Below are 20,113 nucleotides of genomic sequence, written 5' to 3' on the forward strand. Positions count from 1 at the left end.
ACATGGTTTAATTGAAATTGTCATTATTCAAATAAAAAAAAATTATGGAAATTTTTTACATATACTTTTTATCAAATGATTCACGTGTCATTGATAATTATAATGTTCTGTGATTTATTTTAATTAAAAAAAAAAAACAAGAGAAATCAAATCCACGAATATTTCAAGAAACTCGAAATTCCGTAGTGAACAAAATATTTCCAAAAATATTTACAAAAATATTTCTAAAATAATTACATTTTGGTACATCATTTTCATCTTCATCTTTCATACCTTTTAAAATCTTCCGAATGTTCTCCGTCGAATGTTCAAACTTTCACTCCCTTTCTTTCTTTCTTTCTTTCTTTCTTTCTCTCTCTTTTTCTCTCTCGCTCTTTCTCTCTCTCTCTCTCTCTCTCTCTCTCTCTCTCTCTCTTTTATTTGCAAACTTTCATAGCCTACTTTCTCTAAAAGTGACATCTAAAATCTACCATCCTAATACACACGAATCTTTCATTTTGTATCTCATGTAATTAATTTTGTATTTTACTTTTTTATATCGAACAGGTTGCTTTCTATACGTCACTGATCAAAATAGAAATCGAAAAGATTACCAAAAAAAAATAAAATAAAATAAAATAAACAAAAAGATACACATTCCTGTCTTTTCTCTTCTTCACATCTTCTTGTCCTTTTATTTTTATTATTATTATTATTATTATTATTATAATCAACGTTAATTTTGAATAAATATTATATGAGTCGCCTATTTTGAAAGTGGCCTATCTCTCTATTTATACTCGAATCGAGATATTCAAGGGTTTGCGTTTCAATACAATGAACAGTATAACGAGTTATACTGCTTAAGTGTATGTAAATGTTGTAAATTTATATTTTCTATTAAAATAGTGGCAATTATTAACACGTTCACGTCGGCGCGTACCACCGGTGGCCCGCATTAGACTGTCTCATCGGGCGGCTTGTACCACCGGTGGCCCACGCTTGATTGTCCCATCGGGCGGCGCGTACCACCGGTGGTCCACCTTGTTCCAAGTTTGAACAAGCAAAAATCACGCGCCGCCAGATGAAGCGCATCTTAGATTCGAGTGCCGCCTTACAGCGCAGACACTGAAAATCAAGTGGTACAAGCCGCCCGATGGGACAATCAAGCGTGGGCCACCGGTGGTTCAAGCCGCCCGATGAGACAGTCTAATGCGGGCCACCGGTGGTACGCGCCAGCGTGAACGTGTTAACTAACTTTTATCAAGTGTCCACTTTAAGGGTTAAATATATTTGTAACAAATTGCTTGATAATGAAAAGATCATGTAAAAATGTAACTATTACGGTAACTAAGTCGATTTTTTTGGAAAACGGAGTTGAGCCACTTTCAAAATAGGCGGCCCATATAAAATCAATTTATACAGTAGACTTTGAAATAAATATTTATTCATATCGAGAAAGTCGATAAAAACTTCGTGATAAAATTCTAATAATACAAATGGTCGAGGATAATGGATGGATGATGGGATTACGTACGAGACTAAACAATTGAAAAGATATTTTAAATTGTCTATCAGTATATTTTGTTTGGGTTAAACGCACAAAGACAAAATATAATTTAGTAATAATAATAATAATAATAACGTATTAAGAGCGATACGTTTAAGCCGATTTTAAAAAATCCATGGTAATGATGTCACGGACGGGTCTCATGTTGAACTTTTTCGTGATACGAATAACGATAAACATAATTGAATAATGAAAATTCATTATTCTCTTCTCGTAGACTTCTTGGACTTTTTGAGTCAGAGAAAAGAATTTATTAAGACGAATTAATTTGAATATGACAAGGAAAAAAGGACATTTTTCTAAATAACGAATTATTTTCCCGCGTTATTTGAATTTTTCGTTCGCAGCTAAATTCAGAGTTAATTTCAGTTAATTGGTAATTGGTTTATAGGTTAAATGTTATGTCGTTAACCGGTGACCGACATTTTACTTTTCATGTAAATTACAATAATTGAATTATGATCGATAAACTAAAATTATTTAAAAAAAAATGGTTCACATTTTATATTCATAAATTTAAAATAATTACATTAATGTGAAGAATAAATATTAATTCAATTAATTCAAATATGAAAAAGAAAACAAGATTTTTCTGTATAACGAATTATTTTCCCGCGTTATTTGAATTTTTCGTTCGCAGCTAAATTCAGAGTTAATTTCAGTTAATTGGTAATTGGTTTATAGGTTAAATGTTACGTCGTTAACCGATGACCGACATTTTACTTTTCATGTAAATTACAATAATTGAACATTGATCGATAAACTAAAATTATTTTTTAAAAAATGACTTACATTTTATCCAAATAATTCAAGTATGAGTAATAAAAAGGACATTTTTCTACACAACGAATTATTTTCCCGCGTTATTTGAATTTCTTTTGCAGCTAAGTTCAGGGTTAAATTTGACAAATTGGTAATTGGTTTATAGGTTAAATGCTACGTCGTTAACCGGTGACCGTCATTTTACTTTTCATATAAATTACAATAATTGTACATATTAAAAAAAGTAATTTGCATTTTATATTCATAAATTTTAAATAATTACAAAAACATAAATAAATATTATTTAAAAAAAAAAAAAGAAAAATAAAGCATAATAATTAATTTTATAAATAACGCGTTAAAAGTATTTATTATAAAAACATTTAATATCATTTCATAAGATAAACAAATGTCTTCAACTGTCAGTATATCGATGAAATTGAAAATTTAAACGAAGATAAAACAAAGCTTGCTGCACTCAACGTATTAATAAATAAATAAATAAATAAATAAATGAACAATACCGCATCTTGTTCGTAATTTATTCTATTAATATAAACATCTCTCTTTTTTGTTTTAACCATACAGAAAAAAAAGAAATTTTGCATGGTGTAAGTGGCGAATTCAAAGCTGGCCAATTGGTCGCCATTATGGGCCCATCAGGCGCAGGAAAATCAACGCTACTAAACGTGCTTGCTGGTTATACGTAAGTTTCATACGTAATCTTTTATAAACCTATAATACGTAATAATCTTCTATCGAATGAATAAAATGACAGAAAAAAAAACAAAAACCTTAAAAAAACAAAAAACAATGGCTCTTGTACATAAGTAAATAAAAAGAAAAGACAAAGAAAAAGAAAAAAAAATCGAGTAAGCACTTATTGTATACAATAGTATAATTTCATACGTAGATCAATCCCCGTTCAAATTCCAATTGATGAAGTAACAAATACAAATCTCAATATAATTTTATTCATTATTTAAACAATGTCACTAACTAAACACATCCAACACACAAAAGATAAGGATGATCATGATGATGATGATGTTACAAGTATAATTGATCATCCCCCCACCCAACCAAAAAAAAAGTATTCGAATTTCTTTGACTAAAGTTCATTAATATTCTTTTATATTAAATCTCATGAACATTTTTACAGTTTGAAAGGTATGAGCGGTGAGGTTCTGGTAAATGGGAAAGTTCGAGTAGCACACAGTGAAAAATGGAAAAGAACGTCGTGTTACATACAACAAGATTCTTTGGTACGAGGAAGAATAACAGTTGGCGAAGCTATGACCATAACAGCACACTTGAAGTTAGGCAATAATATAAGTTCGGCATATAAACATACTCAGGTACCATTATGGTTTTTTTCTACTTCTTCTTCTTTTTCTTTTATTCCCATCCTGTTCCCCCTCCCCCTCCCCCCCTCCTTATTCCTCATTATCTTTAATGGGTACTCAATGACTCGACTGTTTTACAATAACAACAACAACAAAAAAAGCAAAAAAAAAAAAAAAGAAGAGAAAGAAGATTATTATTATTATCCTTTTTTTTTTTTCTTTACTATTTCAAATAAATCATCATCATACCATATCCATCCATCAGTTGATAATGATGGTATGTTTTTAAAAAAGTTGCATTTTTTTTAATCAACTTTACAACACAGAAGTAGTCAATTATCGTTTAATGATCAATTGGGGAAGTCCCCATTTCAATAAAAATTCACATTCATTTAATGTCTTAGCGAAATCGAAGAGGTTTATTACTCAAATGGCACATACTGATGATGATGATGATGATGATGATAATAATAATAAAATATTTTTAATGTCATAGGTATTGAATCTTTTGGAAATATTAGGTCTGAGTTATTGCTACGACACTTTATGTGGAAGGTTATCTGGTGGTCAAAAGAAACGATTGGACGTTGCATTAGAATTACTCAGCAATCCTTCAGTAATCTTTCTTGATGAACCAACCACCGGTTGGTAATTTATTATTATCATTACTTTTACTCTTTCATATTATTATTATTAATAACATTTGTCAATCCACATTGAATACATAATGTTTATAATTCGTTAAAATTACATGTTCTTGTTCTTTTGTTCAGGTTTAGATTCAATGTCCTGTAGCCAATGTATAGCATTGTTAAAAAGATTGGCAAGAATGGAAAAACGTACGATAGTTTGTACGATACATCAACCAAGTGCATTACTATTTGAAATGTTTGATTCCCTTTATGCACTTGCAAATGGTTATTGCATATACAAGGGTTCGATTCATGGTCTATTACCACATTTAACATCGATCGGTATCAATTGTCCACCTTATCACAATCCAGCAGATTTTTGTAAGTATTCAAATACACTCAACAATATTACCTTCTTTCTTTTTCTCTCTCTCAATCTCTCTCTCTCTAAAATAATGAAACATTCGTGAATTTTATTATTATTTACAGTAATCGAAGTTGCTATTGGTGATTATGGTATAACGGTTGATAAATTAACAGCAGCAGCAGATGAAAATTTATGGGACAAGGGAACAACTACACGAGTTGTACCAAAAGTAATCAAAGATAGTTCAGAAGGTAAATAAATCAATATCTTATATTCATTTTTTGTAAATTCATTTTACTCCTGTTGTTATAAATAAAATGTTCTTTCACATTCTAATCATTTTTCTAAACATTTTTCAAAATCCTAATCTAATCTAATATGTTTGACAGATGATATCATTACGGAACAACAACCTACGACCAGTTTTTTAACACAATGTTATCTTCTTTACAAAAGACAATTAATAAGCTTGAAAAGAGATTACACGCTTTTGATGGTACGATTACTTTGTCATTTGCTCATTGGCGTTATATTTGGATATCTTTATATGGGAAGTGGTTATCGTGCTAATGGTGTTCTAGCTAATTACGTTTATTTATATGGTTCCTTACTTTTGATCGTTTACACGGGAAAAATGGCGGTTACTCTTGCCTGTAAGTATTTACAGTTTTATACAAAATTTAAAACTGTATAATTAATTATATATATATATATATATATATATATATATATATATATATATATATATATATATATAATACAAACATACATGTATTGTAAAACAATACAGTATTGTATACAGTATTTACTATAATAATAACATTGTATACACAGTAAGTAATACATATATTACTGTATACAATACTGTATACAATGTACATTATATGTACATATATGTATATATGTAATTATATAAATATAAATGTAAATATATTTCTTCTAATTTTCTTTATTATACAGTTCCCCTGGAAATGCAAATTCTTAGTAGAGAACATTTCAATCGGTGGTATAAACTGGCACCATATTACATCAGTATGCTACTCATTGAAATACCATTCCAAGCTGCCTGTGCTGGAACTTATTTGACTATCAGTTATTGGTTAACAGGACAACCCATAGAAACTTATCGTATCCTATTTTTTATGGTTGTCAGCATATCTGCAACGTTAACCGCACAAGCATGGGGATTTTTCATCGGTGCAACTACCCCAGTTAAAGTAAATAAATCATTTTTAATATAAATAAGTGACACATATGTGTGTTTTGTTTTTTATTCTATTATAATTTTGTTAATTTGAATTTATTGTTTATATTTTTAGATCGCAGTCTTCCTAGGACCCATTATCGCCGTACTATTTTCCGTTTTTGGATTTTGCGCAACATACATGGACACTCCTCGTGCATTTCGTTGGATATTTCACATATCCTATTTTCGTGCCAGTTTCCATAGTCTCATTTATACAGTTTACGGATATGACCGAATGGATTTGGTTTGCGATGACTTTTATTGTCATTATAAAAAACCAACGAAATTTTTAAACGAATTGGAAATAAATGATACTAATGTTATTAATAATTTAATATTGATCATTGGCATAGGTGTACTTATGCACTTGCTAACGGCTAGCGCACTTTGGTGCAAACTTAATAGAAGATAGGACTATTAACGTTATAGTAACATCACCAAGGAATGTTTCAGTATTGTTTTATTGAGTACTATTTAAAAATAGTATGTTTCATATCTAAAGCGATAAAGTAAGAAATGTCTCAGAGCACATGTAAGTCCGTGGCAAAGCCGAGATCAACAAACATGTGTTCTCTGAGGCTTTCTTATTTACTGCCCCCATGGTGTGTATACTGTATTTCTACTCGACGTAGACGAAAAGCGGCAAACTTCGTTTTGCACAGCGGAAGAAAAATTTGACGCTTTTAACGTCCGGAGGGAAGAAAACGAACATACAAAAATATCGGCAATTTGTTCATATTTTTCCATTTGCCTTTTTAGTAATCGGTTTGCTAAAAACAAAACAAAAAATTATTACAATTTATATATTCATTTAAACTGTATACTTATATATTAGTATACTTGTTAGCATACATATTTACTTACTTTTTTGTAAATTGTGTTTAAATGCATTTGCAATGCAACAATGTAAACATATATGTTGTTCTATGTAGGATATTTATCGTCAAAACTCAGATACCTAACACTACGTTCAAAAGATACTTAAATTAATGTCACACATATATTTCAATTGTTAATTAATTTTTACCATTTTCTTTTCTTTTTCTTTTTTTTTTTTTTTTTTGGTCATTGTCATTCGTTCAAATTTCTAGTTTTTTTTTTCTTTTTTTTCTTTTTTTTTTCTATAAACACAACACATTCTTACATTTATTACAAATGAATATTATTATTTGTATCTTTATATATTTATTATTAAACTTTATTATTCGCGTGTATAATTTATTTTAACGCTAGATATACCAGACACTCAGCCATTTTGCACTGGTCGGAGCCATTTTTTAATTTCAAATTTCAAAACTTCACGTATAACATTTGATTTTTGTAAATAATTAAACGTTTTGTTATTTAAAAATGTTCATAAATTCACTTGTCTATTAAAATTATTATTGTTAAACATTTTTTTGGTATTTTTTTATGAATAAATAAAGACTGGAAGGCTCAAAAAGCATTTTTTGTTTTGTTTTGTTTTGTTTTATACATCAGTCATTTTGACTAGTGTGGTAGAAATAAAATGGCGGTATATCTAGTGTTAATAAAAGAAAATACAAAAACTGTCAAAATTATTTTCAATCGTGTGTATTTTCTTCTTTTGATTTTCTTTTGACTTTTTTTTTTTTTTTGAGAGAAAACACATTGAAAAATCTTTGATTGTAAAAAAAAATCATTAAACGCAACTACTAAAATCATATTCAATTTAATTTACACGTAAATTAAATTTAATAATAAACGTGATCGTATTATTGTGATCATATTATTATTATTATTATTATTATTATTATTATTATTATTATTATTATTATTATTATTATTGTTATTGTTATATTATATATCATTTTGTTTAAGAAAATATTTGTAAATTTATAAAAGTGATATGATTTTTTATTTAAGAATAGTCTGGTCGTATCAAAATTCCTTTAATTTTCCGATATAACTTTGTTGTATCTTTGTAAATAAAATCAAAAACCCCCCCAAAAAAAAAAAGATTAAAGATAATGATGATGTACATAATAATATATATATATATATGTATTGTACATTTTTTGTGTCTGTAATTTTCAAAATACATTACTCAATTTCCAATGTATATTTATTAATTAACACATTTGTTAATCAAGAATCTCCAATTGTAAAATAATATTATAAATTTAATTATTTACTATTATTATATTTGTCTAAGGAATATTAAAATGTATTTATTATTATTAAATGAAGATTCATATATATATATACAGTAAAACCTGTCTTTTGTGTAGTCCTTTTATATGCGATTTTTTTGTTATGCTGTATATAAATCTCAGCGATGTTGAGACATCAGTTTAATGTTATCTATCAGTGTATACATACATGTGTGGACGGAAACCCTGACTAAGTGGACTCTTTGACAATGATGGAGTCTTATACAACTATTGGATCAGGGCATAATCGCAAATTTTAAGAAACATTATGTCAAATTAACTTTTAACTACATTCTGAAAAAAAAAACAGTAGAGAACGATGGAATTAGACCTGACTGAAGTTTGAAAAGAATTTTCAAAATGTTAGACTGTATAAATGATATTACTACAGCAATTGGTCAAATAAAACAACACATATTAAATTCGTGCTGGTAAAAGCGATCTGACCTGAATGTGTAATTAATCAAAATGTAACCAAAAACGTGTCCACGTTATTATCTGAAATTACTGCGCTCGCACATAACATCAGCGGAAAAAGGGCTTTGATAATTTCGGTGAAAATGAACTGGACGAAATGATTGAGAACGAAACTGTCAATGATAGTGACATTATCAATAATTTGATAGATTATGAAGAAGGACAAGAAGAACCGGAATCTATTACAGTCGATAAAATATATACAAGGGATTAAGATTTCTATAAAATTGGAAACGCATGTTCTTAAAATGATACTAATTCCGAAAGAAGCTTGAAATTCCAAAAAGAGCTGAGATCATGCGTATTTCTTGCTATTGTGACACGTGTACAAACAAATGACCAATCGACTAACGTCACAAAAACTGATCATTGACTTTATGGTATCAAAAATAATTGAAATCTTATCTTCAAGCGACGAAAGCGATATTGAACCAATTCGTCACAAGAAGATAAGCGTTTTGGATTACGAGTAGCATTGAATTATTTAATATACATTTTTGAAAATGTCACCATGTATACAATGAAAAATGAAATGTTTTGAAAATATTTCCAGTTCTAATGTACTTATTTAATTTGTTTGAAAGCATTTTTTGATTTATTTCGTAAATAATTGATTGTATTTTCTAATTGTAAATACGTCCTTATTTTCTGCATAAAAATAGATTTTACTGTATATAATTTTTTAGAGAAAAAGTTCTATTTCTTTTTTTTGTTTAATAAGTTCATGTTTTATTATATGGTAAAAAATATATTTCGCCCAAAAACGAGGACTTTAACCCTGGACTCTAAGATTAAAAGTCTGATGCTCTACTTGATACTGAGTTATCTAGACGTTTTACAGAAAAATAGGTTTTACTGTATATATATGTAATAGTTTTGAAAATTAATTAGAAGTATATTTCGCCCAAAAACAAGGATTTTAACCCTGGACTCAGATTAAAAGTCTGATACTCTACCTGATAGTGAGCTATCTAGATGTTTTACAGAAAAACAGGTTTTACTGTATATATATATATATATGTAATAGTTTTGAAAAGTAATTAGAAATATACTTCGCCCAAAAACAGGGATTTCAACCCTGGACTCTCAGATTAAAAGTCTGATACTCTACCTGATAGTGAGCTATCTAGATGTTTTACAGAAAAACAGGTTTTACTGTATATATATATATATATATGTAATAGTTTTGAAAAGTAATTAGAAATATACTTCGCCCAAAAACAGGGACTTTAACCCTGGACTATCAGATTAAAAGTCTAATGCTCTACCTGATACTGAGTTATCTAGACGTTTTACAGAAAAATAGGTTTTACTGTATATATATGTAATAGTTTTGAAAATTAATTAAAAATATAGTTCGCCCAAAAACAAGGATTTTAACCCTGGACTCTCAGATTAAAAGTCTGATACTCTACCTGATAGTGAGCTATCTAGATGTTTTACAGAAAAACAGGTTTTACTGTATATATATGTATGTAATAGTTTTGAAAAGTAATTAAAAATATATTTTGCCCAAAAACAGGGACTTCAACCCTGGACTCTCAGATTAAAAGTCTGATACTCTACCTGATAGTGAGCTATCTAGATGTTTTACAGAAAAACAGGTTTTACTGTATATATATATGTAATAGTTTTGAAAAGTAATTAGAAATATACTTCGCCCAAAAACAGGGACTTTAACCCTGGACTATCAGATTAAAAGTCTGATGCTCTACCTGATACTGAGCTATCTAGACGTTTTACAGAAAAACAGGTTTTACTGTATATATATGTAATAGTTTTGTAAATTAATTAAGAATATATTTCGCCCAAAAACAGGGACTTTAACCCTGGACTCTCAGATTAAAAGTCTAATGCTCTACCAGATACTGAGTTATCTAAACGTTTTACAGAAAAAAGGTTTACTGTATATGTATGTAATAGTTTTGTAAATTGATTGATGTTGAATAAATTTTTATTTTTTTTGTTTTTTTAAAAACATATGTATATTTGAACAGTGAAGGAAATGATAACACGACTAGATGATACTTGCCATAATTAGGCATAATAACTCTATTTATGTATAACTACTGTCTCTTTTTATTTTGATACACCCTTTTTACTTAATCATTATTCTCACATTAAAAAAAAAGGAACTTCAATTAAATCTGACAACGCAACAACGACATTTTTGTTTGTTTGTTTGACGGTAAAAATTATGATTAAATTAAAAATTTCTTGTTTTATGTTAATCACAATTTTTATACAAATACATAAAACGCTTTGTGTGTAAACAATATTATTTTGGAAGCTGTTTAAAAAAAAAAAAAAAAGAGAGAGACTGAGAAAGAGAGAGAATGTATGTGTGTATGTGTGTGTGTGTGTGGAAACAAATATTCGTCGTTTTCACGTTGTTATTATTATTATTATTATTTCAAATAGAGTGACACAAAATAATTTATCTTCTGTATAAACGATGACAACATTTAAATTTATCCTATACCTTAAAATGTATAATGTAAAAATTGTCGAAATTTGTTCAAATTAAATTACAATATAAATTGATTATAAATTTATAAGGGAGGGGGAAAAAAACATTGAAGAAAAAAACCCCTCAAAAAGAAAAAAAAAAAAAAAAAAATAAATAAAACGCGAAATAATAAAAGAAATCAAAATAAATTCGACGAAACGATAATTCAATCGTTACGATGAATAAAACTAATGTGTAAACTAATTTAACACATAATGATCGAATCAAATCAAATCAAATACAAAAAAGAAAAAAATATTTACAATTATCATAATAGTACCACACATCAATACAAAAAAAAAAAAAGAAGAAAAAGAAAAAATTGAAAATATACAATTTTGTAAATTGTTTCGCAAAAAATTTGATGAGAAAAATAAATCATCTATCGGCGGACATATTGAAATTTTATACAGTTCTGTTTGTGTTCTGTCTCTTTCTTTTTCTCTCTTTGAGAAAATGTGTATATTATTAGTGATGTGTGTGGGTTTTTGAAATTTTATACAGTTTTGTCTGTGTTCTGTCTCTTTCTTTTTCTCTTTTTGAAAAATATGTATATTATTAGTGATGTGTGTGTGTGGATTTTTGCGCGCGCGTCTTCAAAAAAATTAGAAAATCAAAAGAGAACCAACTAACACGACAATATATAATGTGTGTATATTTTTAGGCGCCTGAGAAAAGAAAAAGAAAAAAAAGAAAAGAAAAGAAAATCCTCAAGGCCAAGGCGCGAAGGTACACAATGATAATTTGTTATTTTCGTGCATACTTAATAATAATATTTTGTCTACTATTTATTTAACACTTTGACTGCCATGTTGGTGTCTCCTGAGACGCCACTGATGGGTGGATAGTAGCCATTGGTGATCGGAACGCGTATGAATTTTGTACAATTGTAAAAAAAAAAAAAAAAGCTAAATGAAAATTACAAATTACTGTATTTCAATATTACCCGATAAAATGAAAGATACTTAGAAATAAAAAGTATCCTATTGAAGAACAATTACAATGTTATTATTATTATTATTATTATTATTTTGTCAATATATTTTTTGAATAATAAAAATATAATGTGTCGTCATGGCGTCGTCTCAGGCAAAACAATTTCGCCGTGGCAATCAAAGAATTAATTCAATTTTATTCTCGCAATTATTCAACTTTTAACCCAAATTTATCAAATAATTTCCGCTAGAAGTCAGACAGACAGACAGACAGACAGACAGACAATTTTATTTAAAAAAAAAAAACAAAAAAAAATATTAAATCGAAATTTTATAATACATTTATCTTATTATTATAAAAAGATGAAATATTGCAATTATTTTTCGTTGCATATAATTAACGAATTGATTTGTTGTTTCGAAAACTATACAAAGTTTTATAAATATATGTATATATATATATATATTATTAAAATACAAATAATTAATATACATATACATATATATATATTTGTATTTACGAATTAATTTTTATATTCGAAAACATAACCTTAAAGTATAAAAAGCGTACCAAGAGTAAAAAGAGACCTATGACATGATTTTGAAATATTATAACGATATATATATATATATATATATATATATATATATATATCATCACTCGTTAAGAAAATTTGTAGACTTCGAGCGGAAATGGTTAAGAGTTTTTTTTTTTTTTTTCACGCATACATATACAGGATAAAGAAGATATACACAAAATTCATACATCATCACTTTCATACATCGATCATCTTCCATCATAATTTTTCTCTTCGGGGGGGGGGGGGCTAAACTCGCTTTCTTCTTCTTCTTCTTCTTTTTTTTTTCATTCTTACATAAAAATTCTTAAATCAATAATAATAATAATATTTTGTCAAAGTATAAAATACAGAAATAATTAAAAAGAAAATTATCAATATAATTTTGTCATAATTATTAATCAATAACATGGCAACGGATTTTTTCTATTCACGATAATATATATTGTGTTTTTTTGTTTTTTTTTTTCTTTTCAATTGTCAATTTGAAAGGATCGTTTGTTGTAAATGTCAATTTTGTTATCAACTTCAAATTTTTTTTGGGGTCTTTTCTTTTTTCTCTCTCTCTCTCTCTCTCTCTCTCTCTGTCTATCATTTAATTGGTATTTAAAAAATCGTCTCATTATAATTTATCCATTTAAAATAATAATGGAAAGAAATCAATTTTTGATTACACACAACACACATGATCAAATTACAAACGAGATTTTGCCCCCCCCCGGCACCCCCTTCCTCCTTCCCTCCCCCTCCTCCCCGCCACTTTTAAATAGATCTCTCTACAATGGAGGAGGAGGAGGATCCTTGAATTTATCATCTATATACTATTATTATTTTAATTTAATATTTACAGAAACGAGTTGGAACATATCTCTTTTTTGTTGTTTTTTTTTCTTGCTTTTTGTTTTTTTTTCGTTTTGTTTCTATTGATCATATTTACAGTAAAATGGTATAATTCACACGTCGTCGTCGTCGTCGTCGTCGTCGGAGTGCCTTAATCACAATGTTTGACTTGTTTTGCGTGCCTTTGCGCATTTGTTGTGTCATCCTCTAAGCCGTAAAGGTGATACCTGTGCTTCATTTCTGTGGCAATGGACTTTAATAAATTATACAAATATACAAATTAATACGAAAAGAAATTATTCATTAAATTTTAAACCAAAAGAAAAAGAAAAAAAGGGGGGGGGGAAAGATAAAAAAAAAAAAAGAGAAAAAGCTTTAAATCAAAATTACAAGTAAAGAAAAAAGAAAAAACAAAAACAAAAAAAAGAATATGGTGGTAACAAAGAAAGATAAACTTGCGTGTGAAAATATAATATAACATAATGAAATTAATTATAATGTGTGTGTGTTACTAAACTTACCAAACGCGAGCGCACCCTTTTTGGCATATCTTCTTGTAAACTATAAATATCGTTACGTTTTAAGGCAAGTTGAGAACCATCTTCGAAAATTACCTAAACAAAAGTAATAAACATACGTTTGTAAAAAAAAAAGAAAAAAAAAAAAGAAAAAGAAAATACAAATAAAATTAATATTACACCGTGAATGTAATTATACTGTATAATATATACACACTGTCATACAGTATAAAGTATGTAATATACTGTATAACAAATATATATAGATATACTATACTGTATAATATATAAACTGTCATACAGTATATACATACTATATATATACATACTGTATAATATACATATATAGTATGTAATATACTGTATAACAGTATATGTTGTACAGTATACAGTATGTATATACTGTATAACATATATATATATATATATATATATATATAGTACGTAATATACTGTATAATATATATATATACTGTTATACAGTATATAATATGTATGTACTGTATAATATATATATATATAGAGTATGTAATATACTGTATAATACACTGTTTATTGCAATACATTTGAATATGATAATCTGTAATACTCACGGTGTACATAATTTGATGATTAGTGCCCTCAAAAGTACCATCGTAGACTTCACCGTCTGTCCAATTAACTGTAACAGCTGCATCAATCTGTGGTGGTTTACCAGGATCGTAATTCTAAATAATAACATTATTATTTAGTAATATATAATTAAAAAATAATGTATATTTATATTGTTGAAGTACTCACAATTATATCAGATGGATATAGATCATCGCTAAAACTATTGTCGCTGAAGGTGACCATATAGAAAAGAGTATCTTTTATAGATTCAACTTTAGCTTTGTAATATCTTGAATTCCTATGTTTTGCCCATACTGTTTCACCTTGACGTATAACAGGTATTTTTTCTTTACCGTCATCGTGACCATGACACGTCACCTAGAAACACACACACACACACACAACAACATTGTTTTATCATTTATTCTTAAATATTTGATCTTAATAAATAAACATCATAATATTTTATTATTTTTACCTGTAATTCTTGACTATTGTATAACGGTATTGCAAAAGTAGCACCTGCGACAAGTCCACATGATGCATGAAATTGATTATCGCATTCGTTGCAACTAAGGCAAGCTCCATCGTTGTATCGACAATAACAACATTTTTGTTTTAATACATTCTTTCTAATTGTTAATACATTAATGGGATCTTTATTAATAGCATCCTTAAAAGTTACTCCTGGTAATAATAAAGCGCACAAAATGTGTGCCCAACCGCCATCACTCGTGCGTTTAACAGCACCCCCTCGCATCGGACATAAACAGCACATCTGTTTAATAATAAAGAATTAACAATTAATACTGTATTTCTTTCTTTTTTCTCAATATATATAAAAGATTGAACATACGTACCACGTCAGATTTACCAGCTTTACATTTATCGCATGCCCAATTGGATGGGTCAGTTGGTAACATGGTAATTCCATAACAGGAAGCATGAACTGTTACGTGACATTCACGACATCTCAATATTTTAGAATTCTCTGATTCTACAGCTTGTTCCTTTGAATTTACAGCAAATATAGTTGACGATACCTAATCCAGATATAAGAAAAATATTATATAAAATAATAATTTTTTTTTAATAAAAATTAAACTGATTATATGTAAAATATTCTACTTACCCATATTGGAGAACTTTCAGGTAAAATAGTAGGTTTACAATACTTCCAATCGGGTGGCATTACTTGACTATTTCCATAACGAGTGGAAGCAAAAGTTGCACAAATTGCACAATGGGAAACTTGCGCGCTCCAATAATCATTGTAAGCTTTCATCATGTCGCTACTTGGAATATTTGGATTTAACATATCAGAAATATGACCTGGTATCATTAAAGCAGGATACGAACTTGAAGAACCTTTTTCTTCAGAGTTCAAAGATATGACAGTCGATTGTGCATTTTGTTTTTTCCTTGTAGTTGCTTTTTTAAGCTTCTCTTTTGGTTTCCTTCTAACTACTGGTGGTTTAATTGGCTTCAATTCTGGCATTGTCAAATGTCTATTGTTAGAATTTTGCTCTAAATTTGGCCATTGAGTTTTGGATACATTGACGTATTTGTTATCTTCTTGCTTTATCATATTTATGGTAAGATCTCTCTGATGATAATTTTGCATATTGTTCAAATGATAATTAGTATTATATGACATATTATTAGATTCAATTTTATTCATCTTATTCATCAATGTACCTGCAGCAGCAGCAGCAGCAGTAGCAACAACATTACCTTGTCTTACTTCTAAATTAGCCATATCATCGATATTCTTTACTGTACAACTAAGTAATGATTTTGTACTTGTATTTTGTTGTTGCTGTTGTTGTTTCATTTGACTTCTACATATTCCTTGATCGTTTTCAAGTTTTCGAATAATTAAAGAATTTTTCGGAACTATTTTTTCTGGTGCTGGCAATATTCTCGTCAAGGATGCCATACTATTGGATATATTATCATTATTATCTTGTAAAGTAGTGTTATTTGTTTCCATCGTGTTTAATTGAATTGGAGAAGTCAAAGTAAGTTTTGAACATTGTGCAATATTAGGAGATCCAGCAGTTAATAAGACCTTATTCGAGTCGAATTTTTTTAACGTAGTTAGAGTTGCAGTAGTTGTAGGACCTATTTGAATATTAGTGCAAGCATTTAATAAACCACTTCTTTTAGCATTAGCTAGAGATAATTGAAGTGATTTATTATTGTAATTCTGACTTGATAAGAAAACACTATTATTGCAAGGAATTTGCCATAAATTATTTTTCGTCATTTCTTTATTATTAATTGATTTCAATTCGATACCCTTCTTTAAGCTGACATTATTCTGATTAAGCGGTTTAGGTAAAATTGCAGCAGTCTTTGGAAAATAATTACACATTACGGCATTATTTTTCTTTTGAATGGCAAACGTCGTCGAAGGTGTTAAAACATCAATATCATTTTTCTTTTCTAATGTAGTAGATTCTCTGCCAGTAACTTCATTTTCTAATATTGGCGGATCATTGTTTGTGGATGTATTAGGCAAAAACATAATGCGTTTGGTATCTTGCGTTTCTTCTTTAGGTAACATCATCAAATTAGGAGCCAAACGAAGCCCTTTATCTGCATCATCAAGTTCTACTTTTGATATCACTTTGGTATTAGATAAATCTAAATGCATGAGTTTAGGTGCCTTTATGATATCTTTTCTCGCATAACTTGTAATACATCTTTCAGTTTGTACCATTCCAATGCTTTTATAAGATGTACTACCACCAACTGGCTTGATATCTTGAGTATATATTTTCGAATCTTCGTTTAATGTCTTCTTGTTATCTTCCATTTGCTTACTAGATAGTGCATTATTTTTCAATAAATTTACATTAGGGAATGTAGATTTGTAAACATGCTTTTTATTTGGCTTTTTGGAAGTCTTCAAGAAAGGATTTTGTTGTTTATCATGCACGTCTACGGTTATAGTTCCTTCTACTTGTTGTTTGTCATCGTCATAAGATGGATGCATTATTTGTCCACTATTAGTAATATTTACTACAGTTTTATCTTTCATGGTAGTCATACTAAATTCATTTCCAACGGATATAATATTACCTGGTAAAAGATTGATCTTTCTTTGATTATTAGATATATCTTTCATTGTATATGTTTTATATGGGCTAAGACTTGGCATTGCTATTAGTTTACGTTGAACATCTGCATCAGAAACATCTAATGGTTCGTTTTGAATAAACAATGGAGGTATATTCGTATGTTTACCCTTTCCTTTAGAAAGTGATTTTTGTTTCATCTTATACTCCGGAGTCTTGGAATGTTTTTTCTTTTTCTTAGTAGACGACTTATCAGTAGTATCTACAAAACCAGCAGATTCTTCCATTGACAATTGAGATATCAACGTATTACTATTACTTTCAGATGAAACATTTTCATTGGTCAGAAGTAAAGGATCAGTTTGATTTAATAAATTTTGTTGATCGATTGTTTCTTGATCAATTGCAGACATTTCTTCTTGTTCCAATTTAATGGATACAATTTGATCATCTGATCGTTTTGGACTTACCATTTTAACTGAATTTTTCTTTGATTTGTGATGTTCCTTCTTCTCAGTACTATTTTGCTTTCTCTTTCTTTTTCTACCTTTTTTACGATTATAACCATCGTCATAAACGGTCGCTTCATTGACATCCATTTCACCTGCCTTAAGCCAAATATCTTCCAATACTTCCAATTGTTGTTCATCAGGTTGATCATCACCCTCCTCGTATTCTAAATCTTGCAAAGCTTTCTTTAAATCAGCTGGAATATCTGAACGATTAACTAAATCTACCATATCATCTGTATTGGTACCAATGATATTCTTTTTCTTATGAATGGTATGCCTTTTGTTTTTAGGAGCAGCATTCAAATAACTTTGTGGTAATTGTCCATTACTAGTGTTACTACATAACAAATCCATTTGAGATGGCATTGGTGCTGCTGTTTGTCTAGGATCCTCTGGATGTGGACCGATATCTTCACCACGTAACCACAATTCATATCTTTCTGGTTGAAAACGTTTGACAAATGTATCCATTGATATTTTGACCATATCTTTGCTGCACGTACATTGGGTCGCTCTTTTACCATACTCTACCCACCTAGGTGCAGCAAAATTAGTTGATTCAGCACAATTGAAACCGTGATTAAAACCAGCATGATATCCATAAGGAAACGTTATCATTATCTCTCCTGCTTCTTGCGTTATCTTATTACAAGGAATAGAATATTGTTTCAAAATTTGCGGCGATATTAATGACATTTTGTGACGTAAAAATGCTTGACAACTTTGATAACTAGATGGGAAAAAGCCACTAGCCAATCTTTCCAATCTACGACCATGCTCAGGTGGTATAGCATACCAAGTTTTTGGTGCACCGAAATGCAAATAATTAATCGAATAAAGATCCATATCTTCGGTATGCCATGCGAATGTTGTCTTCCACATACCAAAGTATAAATATGCAGTATTAACACCATCTATAGATATACCATAATCCTTATTTACGTAATCTAATATTGTTCCTAAATGATTGATATTCCATTCTTTGACATCAGGATCAGTCAAAGAACCAGATACATCTGCTCCATATATGGGAGCTACATATGTTATATTTTTCCAATATTTTCTCTCCAAATCCTCGTAATCAAAATGTCGTGGTGTAATGTAACGATCAGAATTTGCTAATTTGCTATATTCTTGGACCGTCATTGATTTCTTTTGTATATTAATTTGTTGATAAAGACCTTGCTTTCCGGTAACAACTTGACATATTGGTGCAGGTATACTAAGTTCTAAAGTATCCAAATCATAACCTCTTTTTCTTGGAACCCATTCAGGTGGTGGAATAACTTTGGCCAATCCAGCTTTATGGGCACCTTTACTTTCCATATATTCAATATAGCTGGTGAAATTTTTAAATTCATCGTACGTCGGTCGAAATACTTGAATACGTGGTTGTGTTTTATTAATCGACTTTGTTTTATTTGCCATCGTGTTTATTTGTAATATTTAAACCTACAATTTGTAAATCACAAAGAGAGGTTAGAATATATAATAATAACGTTAAATTACATTTCTTTAATAATAATGCATTAACAAATTAACGTATACATTTGCAAGACAATAAATAATGTATTATATGTATCATATGTATATATGATGCACGTGTGATATGTGTTTATATGCCATATATATATATGTATATACATAACGCATTCACGCGCTTATTACTCACGCACACGCAAACGCACATGTGTTGTGTGTGTCTCTGTGTGAGTGAGTGTGTATTATATGATATAATTCAATAATATATATATATATATATATATATATACATACATGCAGAAAAATATTTATCATCCAACCATACGGAATATTGCACACAGAGTTAATATGTTAAATGATAAAAAAAAGAAAATGCACACTTTAAAAACTCACATGACGACGATTACATTTCCGTAGAAAAAAAAATAAAAATAAAAAAAATATAAAACAGATGTGATGTGAAAAAAGGACAAAAAAAAAAAATATATATATATATATACTAATATTAT

General features: G+C 28.8%; 2 protein-coding genes across 3 annotated transcripts in view; one reads left to right on the forward strand and one right to left on the reverse strand.

The window, feature by feature from the left end:
- The window catches only part of LOC107067300 (ATP-binding cassette sub-family G member 1), a 32,290-nt gene extending 20,521 nt beyond the window's left edge, over window positions 1-11,769 (forward strand). Inside the window, exons 3-10 of the mRNA XM_015322679.2 lie at window positions 2,900-3,017; window positions 3,474-3,669; window positions 4,154-4,301; window positions 4,431-4,670; window positions 4,779-4,907; window positions 5,046-5,309; window positions 5,617-5,873; window positions 5,976-11,769. Of these exons, the coding sequence (XP_015178165.1) occupies window positions 2,900-3,017; window positions 3,474-3,669; window positions 4,154-4,301; window positions 4,431-4,670; window positions 4,779-4,907; window positions 5,046-5,309; window positions 5,617-5,873; window positions 5,976-6,314 (1,691 nt within the window). The 3' untranslated portion in view covers window positions 6,315-11,769. The remainder of the gene's footprint in view (window positions 1-2,899; window positions 3,018-3,473; window positions 3,670-4,153; window positions 4,302-4,430; window positions 4,671-4,778; window positions 4,908-5,045; window positions 5,310-5,616; window positions 5,874-5,975) is intronic.
- A 1,371-nt stretch (window positions 11,770-13,140) lies between these two features.
- LOC107067302 (lysine-specific demethylase 4C) lies at window positions 13,141-19,550 on the reverse strand. Of its 2 annotated transcripts, none has more exons than XM_089173839.1 (7): window positions 15,660-19,550; window positions 15,388-15,570; window positions 15,006-15,305; window positions 14,714-14,905; window positions 14,527-14,640; window positions 13,937-14,029; window positions 13,141-13,655 (listed from the first exon to the last, which is right to left on the reverse strand). In XM_089173839.1, exons 1-7 carry the CDS (start codon window positions 19,548-19,550, stop codon window positions 13,650-13,652), a joined length of 4,779 nt encoding a protein of 1,592 aa, XP_089029965.1. In that variant the 3' UTR covers window positions 13,141-13,649. The 2 variants fall into 2 exon arrangements, with proteins under 2 accessions (XP_089029965.1, XP_015178167.2); XM_015322681.2 differs by having other exon boundaries at window positions 13,141-13,668.
- Between the last annotated feature and the right edge of the window lie 563 nt (window positions 19,551-20,113).

The sequence above is a fragment of the Polistes dominula genome, unplaced genomic scaffold (genome assembly GCF_049000335.1).
Source record: "Polistes dominula isolate Pdom_NZ unplaced genomic scaffold, Pdom_raw_medaka contig_75, whole genome shotgun sequence".
NCBI lineage: Eukaryota > Metazoa > Arthropoda > Insecta > Hymenoptera > Vespidae > Polistes > Polistes dominula.